The 19303-nt window shown below is 39.6% G+C and overlaps 1 protein-coding gene across 9 annotated transcripts in view; it reads left to right on the top strand.

Moving 5' to 3' along the window:
• Positions 1–19303, top strand: part of LOC6524303 (nuclear transcription factor Y subunit alpha) — a 30918-nt gene that overhangs the window by 4803 nt on the left and 6812 nt on the right. The window contains exons 1-2 of one of the 9 annotated variants that reach the window (XR_006245276.1): positions 12679–12926; positions 17244–18173. Coding sequence is in view for 8 of the 9 variants with exons in the window: in XM_039377144.2 (XP_039233078.1) it covers positions 17738–18173 (436 nt within the window). In the remaining variant the exon portion in view is untranslated. Of the gene's footprint in view, positions 1–12678; positions 12927–13857; positions 13974–17243; positions 18174–19303 lie in introns of those variants that run through there. The other 8 variants (XM_039377161.2, XM_015190116.3, XM_015190117.3 and 5 more) reach the window with 8 other exon arrangements.

The following is a 19303-nucleotide window of genomic DNA, read 5'->3' as shown; positions in this document are numbered from 1 at the left end:
TTTTTTGTATAAAATTTCAATGCTTTATTGTTTTTAATTTTGGGGTGAACCAAAAGATGTTTTAAGAACGCTTTTCAGTAACATTTTCGTTCTTATTTGCTTATTTTTTTGAATGTTGTTTACATTGATTTTATTTTGACGGTTTTTTTTAAATTTTGGAATTATTTTTATTTTTAAAACAGTTTTTACCCTCGATTTTATTATACAATTATTTTCATAAATTTGTTACTGATTTCTGTCATTCATTGTTCGTTGGGCAAAGAGAGAGAATGAGACAAAGAGAGTGGGAAGAGAGTCTGTATTTTTCACATATTGCACATGCCTCGATAAATGTGTGGGTGTGTGTGTCAGTTTTGTATCTGACATCAGCGACAACAATAACAAAGCAGCGTGCAAAGCTAAAACCAAATCGAAAAGAAATGAAAGAAACGAAGACAACAACAAAAGGTAAACCAGTAAACACGTCAGCCAAGTCATTGAACACAAAAAAACATGCAAAGAGCGTGTGGCGAGAGAATAATAAAGAGGGAAAGCAATTACAGTGCGAGGGAGACGTCTAGATGGAAAAAAATTAAGAGCGAACGAGAGGGAGAGGTCGTTTGCGTGGCAGCTTTTAGCTTTGCCAAAAGAAAAGGCAAACAAACCGAAGCTGACACGTGAGCTTAGCAAAGAGCGAAAAATGGTTTAAAGCGGCATTCGAAGAGAATGCGGAGAACGCTAAAAGATAAGAACAAAATCAGTTTTATTAATTTAATTAAAATTACAAGCTATCACAAAAATGAAATAAACGGAACGACACAAAACACAAAAGAATTTGGATTTAATATAAAATTGTATAACATAGACAGGGAAAGTAGGATACAAGCATATGTAATTAAAACTGCAATCAGACGCTTTAAGAATACCCAAAATATTTTTTAGATCCAGCAAACTAAAACAGAATACAGCTTACAATGTTATCAAACATTATGACTAAGTTAGTTATCTCTCCTAAGAGAGAGACACATCTGCATTTTGCATTTGCAATGACAACACCCCAAAATGCACACACGCAAGAACAAAAGCAAACAGAAAATACAAATGCTCGCTCTGTCCTTGTCTTTCTCTCTTGCTTTTGTTTTTGTGTCGCGTGATTTAGACGAAGCCGAAATAGCGGTAAAGACAACACAGCGATAACACAAACACGCACTCCCTCTCCCACCCTCCCACGCTTTTTGAACCACCCTCTCGCGTCGCTCTCCTTCCTCTGGGCCTCTTTAGCTAGTATAACCATCTCGCTTGCGCACGCTGCCAACGCCTGCCGCTTATTATTGTAGGTCATAAATGCATGCACATGACTGCACTTGGTGTAAGTGAGAGGGGAAGAGTAAACCGAGAGAGGCTGGGTGTCTGTGTGTGTTTTGGGGCTACGTGTACAATTTGAATGCGCTACATTGTTATTGAGGAGCGTTCAAACCCCGCAGATGAATCATTGTGAAAAAAATTTAAGTTATTCCATATACAATGATACAGAGAGGTGGGAATTTTCGATACCATTTTATGAAAAAAAAATAAGCGCACTCCCTTATCTATTAGAATCCATTGTTGTCGTATTAGCATCAGCATAAGCATAAAAAATAAGAAAAAAGGAGTTATTTCGATATCTAGGGATTAAATTTCCTATTAAAAGAATCTCGCTTTCTTTGGGTTATTCATTTGTAAGTTTGCGCTTACATTGTTTAGGTACTTGGTTTATAATATTTTCATTATTGATATGGATATATACATATTGTAGCGGATCGTTGAATTCTTGAAAGGCCGCTTTATTCTGCTCTTCTTCTTCCCTGCTGCTTCCTCTTCTTCATCTGCTGTCATAATCAAAGCGAACGCTCTGTAATTAACAGTGTCTGCGTATGAGTAGTGGTACTTACTGGTGAATCTGGGCGCAAGAGAGTTGGATGGCAAAGAGAGAGAAAGAGAGAGAGATGTGGAGAGACTTTGCTTTTCTGACTTTCGTAAAACGTTTGTTTTTGCTTCTGATAGCAGAAGCCCCCCTTTTCTACCCATTCTTTTTATATGTATTTGGTAGCATTCGAGTCAATGTTATTTGACATTTATCTTAAAACTTTGTTAAATGAGCTTATTTTCAAAAACCGAATGTACTAACCAGTTATAAATTGAAGACAACAAGAAGCATAAAATATAAATCAAGAGGCTGCGATGTCAACGTGACGTATGCGCAATGTGCAATGCAGTGGGAGAAAACCCGCGAGCAACCGCAAATAGAGAGAGAGAGGAAAGCAGCGACTGTACTTTGTTATTGTTTTTCATCCGTCTCAGTTAATTAATTTTCATTTACGCCTAATCATTGTCATTGTCTCACATTTGGCTTGCACTTTTTAGCAATATTTTGAGCATATCTATCAAACATTATTCAATTTCTCAAAAATATATACATATGTATGTACACACATGACATTCTTTGTTTTAATCTCTTTTTTTGTAACTTCGGACTTACCGAAATGCATATCCCGAAAAGTCAAAAAGCCAATTTCGAATTTCTAGTGAAATTGTCAAATTGTTGAGTTGATAAGAGAAGTTATGGTGGTGCATACCTCCTAATTGTATTTCAAACATTTCGAAAATCGTAGAAACTAAATAGAACAAGGCGGCTGATAGTGAAAAAAGAAATTGTGGGTTGTGATAAAAGGAAGTGTTTTACGACTTGATAAGGTTATATTTCTACAATGCACATTCATGAGTGCATTTTCAAGGTTTCCATGTATATTAATCTACTTTCTAGGTTTCAATTAAATTTCCAACTACCAAAAGTAAATCGAATCAAATAAAGATTGTAAGTTACTATTTTGCAAATTTCATATTCATACATATGTTCTGGAAAGTAGATTACTATTCTTTACACTGTGCGAAGTTCCTCTTGCGCCAAAATAAACAAGACGAGCAGGAAAATAAGGAAACGCCAGCGAAGAAAGGGGAAAATGAACTCGGTAGTGGCAAACTGGCTGAACGTGCCAAATTCCAATTAGTTGGGCACTTTAGTGGCTCCCCACTGTGTTTAGCTGTGTCTGTGTCTCTGGAGTCTGTGTGCTTAAACCAAGTTTACTAAACATTTTTTCAGTTTTGGCTTGTTTCGGCATGGTTTTTTTTAAGGCGATCATTTTAAGCAATATCTAATAATAATTTTCTGCAATATTACAAGTTATAATTCCCACATCAATCTAGTCGAAATGTTGTTAGTAATATATGGTATGTAAGTGGTTCTTTATGAGGTTCTATCTTTATGTTGCTCCTGTTTTACTCTTTTGGCCCTGAAAGTCTAAAAAGAAAATGGGAGAAACGAGCGCACGAAAAGATTCTCAACGGACTTGTCCTCCCCCTTTTTGCCCCTGTAATCCTCGGTCTTTGTTGTTTTTGCCGCCTTATCAACGAGAACAGCAACAACAACAACAGCATCTAAGACACATTTGCTGATTATGCTTCCGCCATACAAAAAGTGAAATAAAAATGCATGAAGACTACAAAAAAAAGGGGGAATAAAATAAAATCAAAAGAGCCAACAGGCTAAAAATGAAAATCTCGAGGAAGAAGAGGGTGAAGAAGGAAAAATACGCCCTCATTCAGCTCTTAATCTCCCTCTCTCTCTCTCGTTCCTCCACTCATTGATTCCCCTTATCTTTATCTTCTTTTTTTCGACTGATAAGTGCCTGCATTTTGTTTCTTGTTTTTGCTTTGTTTCTTGCTTATGTGTGTGTTTGCACTTTGACATTGGTGTGCGTGGATCAGCTAAAGCTAAAACCCAGTGCGTTCTGCTTGGGAAAACCCAAAGTGGACTGCACAAATACAGTTTGGAATTTATATTATTATACTATTATTTTAAAATGTTTTTAATAGGTAGTCGAATATGTGACATATTTGGTGTTTTTGTCTATCCCTAAGATATTATAAAAAAACCTTGTGACTTTCTTTTTAACAACAAGCAATCTACTTATGGCTCTGAACAAAGGTCATCCGTACTGCTGACGAATTGGCCGAATTTAATCCGTTTCTGTATCGGCTTACAAAGCCGAACGACTTTTGCTCTACCCTGCCATATCATGTGCCCGGAAAGAAGAAGAAGCGGCCGAGACAGCGTTTTGAAAGTGAAAAGTTGAAAACAGCACAAAGTGCAACCCCCTCATACTCAGTAAACCCTCATTTGTACACCCCCCGCTCCCCTCCGAGGTTTCGCCACTTTTGAAATTTGTTTGCTGCTAATTAGAGTGCGCCACTCTGATTACACACACACACACACATGTTCACCTTGTGGGGAAACTGTAAGAAAAACCAAGAGAGAACGCTATAGTCGAGTTCCCCGACTATCTGATACCCGTTACTCAGCTAGTGGAAGTGCGAAGGAGAGTCTTAAACACTGATCGTTTTTGGCAATTTGTGGGCGTTAGGGTGGGCGTGGAAAAAAGTTTTTTTGCAAATCGATAGAAATTTACAAGACTAATACAAAAATGAAAAAAATATCAAAACATTTTTCAAAAGTGTGGGCGTGGCAGCTTTGGGCGGTTTGTGGGCGTTAGAGTGGGCGTGGAAAAATGGTTTTTGGCAAATCGATAGAAATTTAGAAGACCAATACAAAAATGAAAAAATATTAAAACATTTTTCAAAAGTGTGGGCGTGGCAGTTTTGGGCGGTTTGTGGGCGTTAGAGTGGGCAACATGAATCGACAAACTTGCGCTGCTTCTATGTCTTGGGAGTCTGTATCTCAACTTTCTAGCTTTTGTAGTTCCTGAGATCTCGACGTTCACACGGACAGACATACGGGCAGACGGACGGACAGACGGACATGGCCAGATCGACTCGGCTATTGATCCTGATTAAGAATATATATACTTTAAATGGTCGGAAACGCTTCCTTCTGCCTGTTACATACTTTTTAACGAATCTAGTATACCCTTTTACTCTACGAGTAACGGGTATAAAAAAACGAAGATACTTTGTTGATAAAAACAAAACGAACAACCAAAGAGAGGGAAAAGTGTTTGCTCACGTCTTCCCAGAAAAAAAGTGTGTTAAAAAAAATAGGGTAAAATGAACCTGAGGGGAGCCCACACAGAATATAATAATTTCGCATTTCACAATTAAAGCTATTTACTCTTGATCAGAATCAACAGCCGACTTGATATACACAGCCATGTCCTTCCGTCTGTCCGTTTGTCTGTTTCTACGTAACGTAGTCCCTTATTTAAAGAGAAACATTCCAAAAGTGTACCTTCTGTGCTCTTTTTGTAATATGTTGTAATGGCTGCAAGGGTATATACGGTTCGGCTTGCCAGAGGCAGCTTCCTTTTTGTTTGCCCATATGACAGAGCCCAGAAACCATCGTCATCGACATCAGACGTCGGTTCACTTGGCCAACCGAAAAGTGGGCGCTGCATTTTACACTCGAGCGCCTTTGTCACTCGGGTCAAAGGGGTCGGAGAAAAAAGTAGAAATGGGCGCCCATGTTTCTTCTGTTTTTTTTTGCTTTACACATACATATGTTCATATCTGTATGCATGTGTGTGTGTGCAAACACTCAGCTTGATTGATTTATGCATGCAAATGCACTACGAGGCAAAAAGCAAAAGCAGCAGAACCAGAATAAGAGGTTTCAAGAAGAGAACTACAAGAAAAGCAGAAGCGCAGCATAAAGACTGCATCGCGGCTCTTTATATTTTCCGCAGAAGACTTTTGCTATTTTTACCCGGAATTTAATTAAGTTAAGACCGCTCATCTTATCTTGCCGCCCCGCCCCGCCTCCATTTTCCGTAGCAAACGGGAAATAGTATTTATGAGAGTGTTTATGATATCGACAGCTGATCTTTCTCCGAATATCCCCAGTAGCCCACTGAATGATATTAGGAAAGCATAATAACTTCTTTATGCTTTCCTAATATCATTCAATGGGCTACTGGGGATATTCGGAGAAAGATCGTGTGTGGCGAATTGCAAACTACGTCGGAATGACGTGGAAAACCGAAAAAATGAAACTGAAATCGAGCCAAGCTGTTGTTGCCTCTGCGCCCCACCCCACCTACCGATTCTCCATCTCTCGCTGTTCTCCATTTTCTATCTCTTGCTCGCATTCAGCGCGCGCTGATTGCATTTATGTCAACGTTCGTTTTCAATGTTAAATGTCGCACACAAATTAAGGGGGTGGCAAACATGCAGGGGCGTTACAAAAATAAGCAATGAAAAAAAGGGGGGTATAGGGGTGGAGTTGGGGGCTTGAATGCATAAAGCAAAGCGAAAATTATGCATGAAATGTGGCATTAAAGTTGCATATCGTTGCCTCCGCAGTTCTCCGCAATTCTCCGCTTTTCGCTGTTGCTCTCTGATTCTCCGCAGTGCTCTCCATGTGCAGCAAACATGTCCAAACACGCACACAGGCACAGGCTGATTGCATTCGCCAATGTGCTTGTGTGCAATGTAAATGGTGAACGCCACAACAGCTAAATAACAAGTACAATGGATCGAAATCATGTGAATCGCCAGCAAATTATGCATGCTAACAACTATACTAACTAATGTCAAGCAATCAGAATTATACATCTTCCTGTGGCTTTATAAATCAAGTCGTACCTGCTGTATTTTAAATAGATAACAAAAAAGTCCACTACAGTGGGCTGTCGGGCCCACTGTGCCGTAGGCCCGCATAGTACCGAAGGCACAACAACACGTGAGCAACAACATCAGACATTGATGATGGGGCAAGCCCATATAATCAAAGTCGGGAGAGTCAGAGTCAGGGCTTAGTGGCTGGGCAATCAGTCAGTCAGTCCGTCAATCAAGCGGCTATATATAGTCTCGAAAACTGCATTCACACACACACACACTAAGACACCAACGCACTGGGGCAGAGCGAGACGGGGCTACGTGTTGAAAAGAGAGGGCGAGTAAGTTGACCTGTCAAGTTCATGCGATATTTGTTGCATTCAATTGAACGTCGCACTGTAGGAACAATTTGAAGGTTTTTTCGCCAGCGAATAATCCCCGGAAAATGACACTACACTCTGCTTTTTTAGCCCAATGAATTCAGAAGTAAGTTCTGAAAGCCGAATTGAAACATATTTTATAAGGAATTCAATATGCTGCTGCAATATGATTACCCTTATTCCGTTATGTTCTCACAGATAGAAGATAATTAGAGATATGTATTATCTTATCTTTTGTGTTGTAACTTTAAGATTAAATCGAGCAATTTGTTGGAATTTTCGCGTTCCTCTTGATTTATGGGTGCGATTACGAAGCTCTCACATCTGATTGATGTTTAACCCTTTGACGCCCTTTCTTCCGCCACACCGCTTTGTTGCTGAAAACTTTTTTCAGGCAGGATTTGCGGGGTTTCAGCCGTTTTTTTTTTGGCTGCTTTGTTGGCTTCATTAATTTAGATTTAATTTCCCTGTTTTTTTTTTTTTGCAGCAGGAAGAGGTGGGTTAGGACTTGCAACCAGCTGTCGCCTTCGGGGGTTATCAAAAGTGTTTGGTTACTCCTGTTTTTTGTGTTTGTTTTCACTTGTGAATATTTCATGTGCACTCACTCATTCGCCGTCTCTTTTCCGCATTACAGCTGTCGGAAGATAAAGAAGAAGCAGAAGAGCAGCCAATTTGAAGACGACTCTCCCTGCCAGTTTGCTTTATTTTCGCCTTTTGGTTGCAGTGAGCTGGGTAAAATGACTTCCAGATACACTTCTTTTTCATTTAAGCTACCAATACAAACAAAAAAATGCTCCAATAGACCATTTTCCACAAGTGCTCTTTGCTCCTAACAAAATTTCGAAATATGTGGTGAAATCCGACAGAATCTTAAAAATATATTTTGTAACTATTTGTACATACATAAGGCTGTCGAATAAACTTTTTCATGGTTTCCCCTTTGAAAGGGTATAAGGGTTTTTAGTACGCTTTGGGCTACCTTTCTGTCACTCTAGTCGTCAACCCCCCTTCTTATTTGCTCTTGCTTTTTGTTTAATAATTGAAATTTTCTGGAATGCCAGAAGTAAAAACACTTGCATCGTAACCTGGCACTTGTTTCGCCTGCATTTGTTGGGTTTGTGTACATACATACATACATATATACATATGTACAGACAAACATACATGGGCGCTATACGAAAGGGCGAAACAAGAGAGAGGAGGGTTGCATTACTTATACGCCGCGTTGTGCAGCCGCTTACTTGAAACGCTTTTTGGCACGCATTTTTGTGTGATTTGTTGCCAACTGAAATGTATTCGTGTGCTTTTTTCATTTTTTTTTGAGTCAGTCGTTATGTGTGCTTTTATCAAAGGATTGAAGGCTAAAATGGGGATTTACATGGTGGTCGAAAAACTAAATTGGAGTTGGAAAGTTTTTTAACTTTTATATATTGTTATATTAATCAATAAGGGTTATTATGGGACTGGTAACTATTAATAGTTAACAATTGTGACAGCTTTCATTATTTAGAATATTGGTAAGACCGTTTGGTTTAGTGTCGCTTTGAAATTGATTTCTTATCTATACAATTTTGTTTTAATTGACATTGGTTAGAAAGCGGCTATGAATCGGTTATATCCAACACAAAGCTTCCTTCAATGTCTCTTTTATACTGCAATAAGTCCGGATGAGCTCATCTCCACTTGGATCGTCCTTAATTGCCTTCTGACCACATTTGTGGGTGTTGCCACAAACACTTGCATGTTGCACCATTTGGTTCCCTCTCCCATCCTGCATTCTCTAGCCCAAAGACGAGTAATAAGCCCTTGGCCCAGGCGCCAAATGCAAATAGATGGCTTTCTTAATGCGCTCTCTAGTTGCAGTGACACACAAGGGCTAAGAGGTTAGGAGGGGGGAGGAATGTTGCGGGTTCTATGAAGTTCGGCGAAACTCTTGTGTACAGTTGTGTTTAAAAAAATACCAGGAAAATTAAACCAGTGTTAAAAACTTTAAAACTTTCCATATAGTAAAAAAAAAGATTAAATAATTCATTGTTACAAGAAACTCTGTCAACTTATAATATAAACCAAATATTTTTTACTTTAGGTATGTCAATAATTATATATTTTAATTTTTGGTCTTAATAGCCGCTTTTTGAGCTGCTGATGGGTTGAGGGGGGTGGTGGGAAATATTTGTCGTGAATAACAGGACAGCTTTCTCTCTCTTCTTCGTTCTCTTCCTTTCTGTGCTTCTCTTTGTATCAACATGTTGCGGCAACAAATTGTTGCACTGTTATTGTTGTTTTCATTAGACCGACTCTCCGGCTTTCATTCACTTGTTTTCTCGCCTTCCCTTTCGCTCCTTTGAGCCCGGTTCTTGCTCTGCTTTGCGCTTCCCTTCGTTCTCTTCTGTTGCTGCGCCGTCGCTTTCGACCGTTTGTCTTCCGGTTTTTTCCACTTGCAGCTTGTTTGGCTCTTCACTTCTCCTGATACCCTTTATACTGATTTAAAAACAACTCGAAAATGTTGAAACTTGCGCTTTAAGGCCATTGCCTTATAACTTTTGTTTGTACATATAACCCCAAAACATCGGTATATGAACAATGATAGTTCCGCTTTGAATTTCTATGGATACAAAGTCGTTCATTAGAAAAGGTGATGCTGATAAGTTGTATTCATTTAAGAGAGCTAATCTTAATATTCTATTTAATTTTGTTGTTGGTGTTGCTCTGATTTTCCCCACCTTCTGCTGCTTACGCACACACACTAACATTATAGCATCCTGGCATCGCACCTGCGCCTTATTTTTTTGCGTCGCATTTTCCTTTCGTTTTAGGCTCTCTTTCGTCATCCTGTTAAGTCTCTCTCGCTCTATTTCTCTGCTCACCCGGGTTTCTTTTTCCGCAAGCTCTCTCCCTTCGTCAAATCGCCCACGCTGCTTTTCCCTCTGCTTCTCCTTTGCGTCAGTACGTGTTTGTGTGCGTATCGAACTCCAATTAGAGCTTGTCTCGCCTTTCTCTCCTCCTCTTCCTCTTTGGACTTGATTTCCGTTTCGCGACGTCATGCAATTTGAACTTTTTTTTTTTTTGCATTGCACCTGCCCCTTCCCTTTTTTCAGCCCTCCATTGCTTATGTCCTTTGCGCCTCCTCTTTTTCGTCTTCGTAGCTTCTGAAGGAATCAAGAAACACCAGTAAGTCGAATCAAGGAGGCAGATTTGCAGAGGGGGTGAGAAGAATTCAAGAGGGATGAGAAGAATTCCCAAAGAAGTACTAAAGAAAAAGATTCAGAGCGAGCAAAACAAGTTTTTGGACCTTTGGTTGTCCTAGTCCAAGTAAATCCAGTTGAATTAAATCAGAAAACGGTAACAAAAAGAGTTCTTCTGGAGTGTCATTAACTACTGCTTAAAAATATTGGTGAATTTCTAAATATCTAACAAAATCATACATGTTTATTATCCTTAAGGATCTTCGCAGATTCATTAATCTTGTAGATTCTTAATCTCATTTAGCACTTCGTGGGACAGGCTTGGTGGGTTTCGTAGTAACAGATTTCGGTGTGGTGGGTTTTGTAGTGGTAGGTTTTGAAATTTTAGGCTTACAAAAGTTTTCAAACCTAAAGTACTCTTTAAATGAGTAGCTCGCAAAAAGTTTTGGGGTTAAAAAGATTCAACAATTATTTAAGCACTTAAAATTCTAATGGGATTCCAAAAACTGTTTTATTTTTAAGTTGTCCCGAGGACTGGAAAGAAAAACAAAATCCGAAATTGTAAATTTTGACCTAGAAATGCGTGTTGACCAAAAGCCAAAGCAAAGTGTAGATGATAAAGCACGGACACAGGAAGGGCTGATAAACAAGGGAGGAGGGAAATGGGAGGGAAGGCAAACGCAGAGATCCAAAATAGTACAATGAACCCTCGGCAATTGTTGTGGTTGTTGCTGCTGCGAAGGCAACAATGTTGCTGCCCCGCCCAACCCATCGCCCCTCTCCAACCCTAACCCCCCTTCCCCTTCCAGCACAGGCTCTTCCAGAAGGGAAATGTGGGAAATTATGAAAACAAACAGTTTGCTGGGCGATGTTGCTGCTGTGGCACGCTGCAACTTTTGCCCGGGGCGCAGCGTTTTTTGGACAGCAAGAGATAGCTGGCCATGCAGATCAAAACAAGTTCCGTTCCACACAAATGCCAGCACGTTTCGAAATCGCCGACGTCGACGCATCATAACAATAACAAAAGTCTCAACAAAACACACCAGCAACATCAGCACACCACCACCGACAGCAACATGAGCGAGTAAACAGTTTGGCAGCCCACGAAACTACAGTACACACATCGCTCAGAAAAAAGAGATAATATCGATAATGGGTTAGAGTGGGGCAAATCCTACCCTGATGACTAAAAGCTGCCCAGAATGAGACTTAGTACACGTAGCCATAGCCCGCTTTCGTCGTTATCGAAGCCGTTGTTATGTTTAAGAACATAGTTCTTGAGCTACAGGTTGATTTGGTTTTAAGCAATGTTCACTGTATGTGTACATATGTGCATGAACGTCGACTGCGACAGAGGATGGGGTAAAAGAGATGGTGCAGGGGCGGATAGAGTGTACAAGGTGTGCTGAGGGGGTAGGAAGCAGCGGAAAAGTTGCAATGGACGAAACAATGACGCAGCAACAGCAGCAAATACGAATGAGAATCACAATGAGAATGCGAAAGAGAACGTGGAGCCCAGGAGAGCGTAGATGAAGAAGAGAGCCTTCGCAGCATCTTAGGGCGAATCCCAAGATTCCCAAAAAGATTTTTTATGTATACAAGAACCAATAATTAATTATTATTAAATTCACTGTTGCATGGATCCAGATGCACTATTAATACAAAATTATATTCTTAATAAAAATAATTTCATCATACATTTAGCCTGTTTTGGTTCACCCTAAAGTTTTTGGGTATCTGAGCTTGGAAAAACCCTATAAAAAATGTAGTTTTTAAAATTTGTTGTTAAGAAAAATATCTGCAAGTTCTTACGATAAAGCCGGGATATATATTTGCATGAGTAATGCGTAAATTTTTTTTAAATATGGCTGTTCTCTGTTTTTTATAGTCTTATGTACTTTCCGTAATTTGATTTAGAAGAAGCCAGAATTGACGGGAAAAAATCTAAATTGACAACAGTGACAATTACACTGCGCTGTTGCTATTATTGTTATTTTCTTCCTGTTTCGCTATGCACAAGCGCATGTAAAGCAACAGCAATAAACGGACAAACACACACAACAACACCAGAATTTGGACAACAAAGCAGCCGACAGTTATGGTCACGTAAATATGTAACTTTTTTTTTTTCAACAGTATTATTTATACTGTGAGCCAATAAAACTGTATAAGCCATTTTAAAGTCCTACATATAAAACATGCAGTTGCCCTAATATATAATTATGACTTAAGAGAATTTGAGTGTAAGACGGGTACATTTGCGTTGTGTGTGGCTATTGCCGTGTCCGCTGCTGTATTTGCAACGCGTCACGTGCGCTCTCTTCACGCCACTCTCTTTGCGTCTTTTCTCTCGCCCGTCGAGCTCTCTTATGGCTGCACTCGTGTGTGCGTTTTGCCATTGCTTTTGTTATTGCCTTGCGAATGCTGCGACTGCGACGCCGGCACCGACCGCGGCAGAGGCAGAGCAGTCGGGCTGGCAAAGTTAAAGTTAAATTTGAGCGGCGGCCGCATTTAGTTTGTTTCTGTCATTGCATTCGTCGGGTAGGATCACAAGAAACAATAAATAAGATACGAGAATTAGGAAACACAAAAAAAGCAAAAATCCGAAACCGAAACATAAAAAGCATACAAGAAAAAAAGCTAGAAAAATTAACAAAAGAAACCTCAGCTTGCCTTTATTTTTTTCACGTTTAAGTGCAATCACAAACGAAGAAGCAGAAACAAGCAGAAGAAGAAAAAAGCAGCAGCACCAGTAGAGTGGTTAATAATTCTAACGGTAAATAGTGAGCGTAATATTTAGGTTTAAAGTGCAAAACGAAAAGTTTTCTGCAAGTGTGTGTGTGTGTTGTTTTGTCTTTCATTTGCTTTGTCTCAGAATTTCATGGTGAACTTTTTGTTGCTTTGCTATTTTTTGCTTTTGAAATTTGCTTTTATTTATTTGCTATCTATAGAATTTTCCATTATTGTTGCATAAATTTACCCATCTGTCTTTGTTCTTACATTTTCATCCATTTTCTCAACTGTTTGTTTTTTCCTTCGCTTAACTTAATTTGGCTTTTTTTGTTTTTGTGTGTTTTTAATTTGCCCTCATTTGCGTTGAATTCAAGTTCTTTTTTTTTTTTTGTCTATCGCCTCACCAGAGTGTGTGGTTGTTTGTTTTTGTTTATATACAACCGATATTGCCCGTACGTAGATTAAATTTAATTTGAAACCTGGGTTGGCTTGTCACACCAAATACAGTTTTCTTCTTGTGTAGTCTATATACATAGTTTGCAACTGTGTACTTTTTGTTTAGACGTTTCTCTTCTTTGAGAGACCCGTTCTTCAGCTTTTTATTTTTGATGTTGTTTTGCTTTGGCTTTGTTTTTAGCATGTGCCCTTTTCGAGCGTGTGTGTGTGTTTGAAGGAGAGAGGGTGGGGTTTTCTTTCGCTTTTGTGTTTTATTTATTTTCTCTCCACACCATCTGCCATGCACACATAAATAACAAAAACAAGAAGAATTTTACAGTGGAGCGCGTGCTTTTTTCTTGAGCCCGCTAGCCACGCCATTCGCCCACACACACAATCGCAGTCAATAATTGTGGCTCTCATTGTTGGGCTCTCTTCCAGTGGGGAGCTCTCTTACGCCGTCCTACTCTAGCGCTCTCCTTCTGCTGCCTTGGCATTTACAGCCGTTCGCTTGGCGTTCCGTTCATCCCATTTCATTTTACGTTTTTTTGCCGTAGCGTGCGCGTCGCTGTCGCCGTCGCCGCAGACGTCACACTCTGAAAGTTGCGTCAGTTCAAAAAACTTAAATAGTTATTTAAATAAAAGGAAACAAAAAGTACGCATATTTTTTTTTAAGTTGTCAACGAAGTTTGTGCTAAGTGCATGCCAAAAAAAAACATTAAATAATAGTATTGTATTGTATTGTATGCTTTTTTATTTAATTGTGTGTGTGTCTGTGTCGAGTTGAATTTAAAAATAATTTCATAAATTGTTTCCAAATTAATGTTTTATTTTTCATGGGCAACAAGAAATGATGCGTTTGTTCAATAAGCCCAACCACCATGCATATCCTCTTATTGGATTTTTGTTCTTAATTGACCAAAATACTATAAACATTTCATTTTATGTAAAAATTTAGTTTTGAAGAAAAAAAACTCCAATAAATGTTATAGAAAGTGAAAAAATATAAAGAAAAATAATTTGCAAACACCAGAGATTTTAGTTTTCTATTTTTAAACGGGCAAAAACGAATTTTTTCTTGATTTTTTGCCCGCTTCATCACTCTTCATTTCAAAATTAGCAACAAAAACACATGACGAAAATCGCCAGCGCAAAGGAAACGCAAAGAAAGTGCGTAAAGTGGGGGAGAGTGCCATAAGAGAACGAGAGGAGAAACGCCAAGGAAAGAGAGCTTTCAAAATCACAACGAAGCAAGAACTTTCTGTTGTTATTGTTGTCTGTTGCTTCCTTCTTTTGGATTCTACTTTCTTTTGCCTGTTTTTCGTGGAGAGCTTTTATTTCATTTTATTTTGTAGTTTCCATCTGTACAATTTATATTTATTGTTTGTCCTGTGTTGAGTGTATTGTTGAAAAGCGCCCTTGTTCTTTTTATTTTTTTGAGTAAAAAATACATGGATTAATCATCAGGTCAGGTATCCGTTCCTGAAATTGCCCAAAAAGGATTAAGTTTCCCCGAAACCTTTTTCTCAGATTACAGAACTCTCTTTGCTTCGGTCAAATCAACCGCAAAATGTTCCATTAAATTGTTCGCTTATTCTTTCCTTTTCTCTATCAACTTTTGCATTTTGACTTTTGAGTTTCATTTGAGTGTTTAATGTGATTATTGGATGGGGAATCTCAATCACCTCTCGTGTGTGCATCAACCCCTCTTTCGAGTCCTGTTCCGGTTTTGTCCCACAAAGGTTTCCCTTTGATTTCCGCACATTCCGTTTCGATTCTTACGCGCACAGCAGAACCTCCATAAAATGGATCTTTCTGATGCTAAGAATCGCAATATCCGTGAAAGCAAATTATTATTGTAATGTAACTGCTTGTTTTTGGTTATAATCATTGCATGATAAGTTTACTATTTTGTTTTAAAAATTCAAATTAAATGACCAATGCGAAGTAGAACGCCTGTTATATATACATTTTTTCTTTCCATCCACCCTGTGTTAAGTCGTGTTAGGCAGGCTCTACTGTCTTTGCTTCCTTTCACACGCTTGGCCAAGAAAGCTGGCGAAGAAAGCCTGACAACGGGCCATATAGTATACCCTATAAGGTATTTTCGAAAATACGGTGACGACCATTAGCCCTCGAACTGCAAGCCCTGGGGTGGAATTTTTCTCCCCCCCGCTGCTCATTCTGTTCTTTCGTTTTTGGGTGGTTTTCTGCCTTAGGTTTCAGGTACAATATAACTATATAGTACGTGTGTTATGTACATATGTATATCTATGTGTGCATGCATACATAAATTGTTTGGGTTCAGGAGTTCACGAAAAAGTTGTACGTGCAGTTTGAGGTTGCGTGGGTGTCGCAGTCAATTACTGCGATTTTTTTCCTGTTCGTTCTTTGGGGCGCTTAAAGCAATTTCAATTTGAATATTTAATAGAATTTGCCACGCGCCACAGGCTTTCTCACCCATTTCTCATCCTCCGCTCTCTGGCAATGTCACCCCCGCAAAACAAAACAATTTACGCTGGGAATAGATTATAATAGTAAAATAATATATCAAAAGAACGAATACCCATTTTTGATATTTAATAAAAATGGTAAATTACTCACTTGGCTGGGGATCATTTTATCTTCAGATTGTGGAAAAACGTTGGATGCCATCAAAAATGTATCTCTATTATATTTTGGCTTATCAAGATAATGAGGCGTGTGAATTTGGGTGGGTGGAAACGGAGTGGGTGATGCGAGTCGGGGGTGTTACGGCCATTTAAAGTGCGCTTAATGTCAAGGCAGCGTCATTCACAGGACTTTCGGTTAGTCGCAAAGCTCTCTCCAATTATAGACTATTTTTTTTGCTTTTCTCTCTTCAGAGAGAGAGAGGGAGAGGTTGATAGGGAGTTCGGAAGAGAGAGCAGCTGCAAAGTCAAAAATGCTATAAAGCCGGCTGCAATGCTTTATAGCGTTCTCTTTCTCACGCGCGACCCTTGACCTTTTATGAAAATTATGACAACAACAATAAACACAATGCAACATTATTTTCTCAACGCTTTTCGCCGCTCAGTTGAATGCCCCATACACACACGTACGCGCACATGGAAAACCAGCAGCTGACGAAAGATGAAAAATGGGAAAAAAGAAAGAGGGGTTTAGGGATGGGGTGAGGGACCGGGTGACGGAAAAGGAGAAGGAGGACAAGAAGCCTGCGCGCACGCGCCAATCTTTCATTTATTTTCCTTGCTATATTATTTCATCTCGCCATCTACGGTGAACACTCTGCTATGTTGTACTGGTTTATAAATTTAATGTGAGTTTAGACCCTGCGACGTCAATAGTATTGTGCAATTGTACATGTTCGTAATAGTGGGATTCATTTAAAGATTGTGGGGAACGCCTTATTAAAAACGAAATATTGGCACACCGTTGGGAGGGCACACTGTTTCTATGTTTCTCGTTTGTGTCCCTCAATAGCCGTTCCTTTTCTGTTGACTGCAACTTGTTGGTTGGGGCTCTCTCCTCCTCACTCTCTCTCTCTTTTTATTTGCTATTTTGTTCGGTGTTTTGTTAGGTGTTTTTGTCTGTATTGTTGCCACGCAGCTGTGCACAATTAGCACAAACGCAACAGCTGCTGACGTCGACGCTGGCAGCGCTGCTCAGCTGGTGGCAGAGTGGAAAGAAGAAGCAAATAAACTAAGCGGTCTTGGAGTCGACCAATTCGAACTTATTACCAACTATAGATATAAGTCAACCTTATTAATTGACCTTTTTGTGTGTGGCGTTATGTGCTAAATAATATTAGTAGTAGGTTTTCGAAATACGCGTAATTTTTCTGCCAATTAGGCTTGTTAATTTAAAAAATAAAATATAAACTTTGTACGAGTACTTAGTTTTCAGAAAAAAGGAATATAAACTACGAATTTTTCAATCATTTCAGCCAAACCAACTATAAAACAAAAAGCCGAAATCATAAGCAACAGAAAGCTAGAACCACCGAAAAATCAACATCTAAAGCGGCAAGAAACTCACTAACTTCGAAGCAACAATAGCCATCAACGTTAAAATCAAGGAATCGCAATCAGCAACCACTTTTTAAACAACATCTGTAACCAAAATCACTTTCAAGTACTTTTAACAATCATTTAAGCAAAATTTGTACAAAAACCAAGAACTGGATTAATTCACAACACCGATTCAACAACTACTTCAACAATAACTGTAAAAGTGTCGCGACTTAAAGCTTGCGCTATTCCGCTTTCTCGCGTGTACCTGTCGGTGTCGTCCTTTTTTGTTGTGGTGTACGATATTGGTGTTTTTCTCCAAAATATATATATTTCTTGTGCTACGTGTTCGTCGTCCTTGTTGCGTGCGTGTGTTCCCGTGTGCGTCTGTGTGTGTGCGAGAAGAGGAGTGCGGTACTTTGTGTATGCTATGTCAGCGATCGGGGGCATTGGGGCGCTCCTCCAGGCGGCTCAATTTCTCGAACAGCATGCCATCCCGCAGGCGGGAGGCGTCGGCAGCGTCCTTGGCGTGGGCGTGGCACTGCCTCAACAGCAGCAGCAGTCGGTCCACTGCAAGAACATCTCCATTATCAACAACAACAATAGCAGCCAGCACAATAGAAATAGCAGCAGTAACGGGATTATTGCAACGCCACCGTACACGAACGGAAATGGCAACGGTACCGCCGGCGTCGGTAACGCGAGCGCCAACTCTAACGTTAGCACCAATGCGAACGGAAACGGTCTGAGCAACGGTCACAGCAGTCCGCGCAGTCAATTAGCAGCCGCCGCTACTGCCCACGATTACGAGTTTACCGCCGCCGGAGTTGCCAATGGGCACAGCGAAGGTCGCTCCCACGTCTCGGGTAAGTCCCTCCACTTTGACCTATGACCCCCAACATCCTTCCCCACAAGCCCGAACCTTCACGAATCTCAGAACTCATGTCGAAGTTTTTCTCACACAGTTGGCGCCCTTTCGGTGGACAACTTGTCGTAAAATAAAATTTCTAAAACTAATTGGAAAACAATTGGTTTGGAAAACTCCGACCTACTAAAAAAAAGTCTCAAACAACCTATTTGTATCACTCATCAACATCACATTCACCCGAGCTCAGAGTGCCAGGGCAAGGTGTTACTACTTTCCTGCCCACTGCTGTGCGAGCATCGTCTAACACTGTTTTCTGGTGCAACATCAACAGCTGCTCAGCTTCACTGTTAACTGTGGTTGGGCTCTCTCGTCAGGCGACAAAAGTTTCCAAAAATATAAAACTTACTACTAGCTTTAAAGTAACTAACTTAACTTAATTCTAAATGGCACTTTGCATACATGTGAATGCTAGTGTACAAGTATTTGAAATATTGGTGATAAAAATATCACAGATAACGTTGCTCAATTTTGAACTTGATTGATAATAATAGGAAAGTGTAGCCAAATGGTCGATCGCAGGCGATAACCTCTAATAAATTTGTGCACATATGTACATTTTTACACACATACATATATAGATATAGAGTAATTTTACATAGAACACATTACAGACACCTATGGTATGCAAGCTTATAGACATTTAAACTAATATTTATATTGAACTATTTGAAAAGAAACAACAGCCACTAGACAAAGGAGCACTTGGTCATATTTCGAACCAGACACTTTGGTCGCCTTTACCAAACGAAACCGTTTCTGCTCTCTTAATTTGCTTTTGCTGCATTTAAACTTGTTTTGACCTTGTTTGCGACGTTGACTGCATTTTGCGTGGGCGTGCACTGTACCAAAAAAAAAAGTTAAAATTAAATAAAAATCCCCACAAGACAGCAACAACACGGTTCTCTTTTTCTCTCTCTCTCCTGCGCTCTCATTTTGGCACAGGTTGCAAGCGTGGCAAGCAGCAGGTACTGTTATATTTTTAGCTCTCTGCTAGCTGCGACGTAAGCGTCGCTGCTGGCTTCGCTGCCAATTGGCATGTGCTATAAGTCATGCTGCGTTTTTGTTTTT

The sequence above is a fragment of the Drosophila yakuba genome, chromosome X (assembly GCF_016746365.2).
Source record: "Drosophila yakuba strain Tai18E2 chromosome X, Prin_Dyak_Tai18E2_2.1, whole genome shotgun sequence".
Taxonomy (NCBI): domain Eukaryota; kingdom Metazoa; phylum Arthropoda; class Insecta; order Diptera; family Drosophilidae; genus Drosophila; species Drosophila yakuba.
Note: the sequence above shows the minus strand (reverse complement) of the source record. Positions and strands in the feature narration are given on the sequence as shown.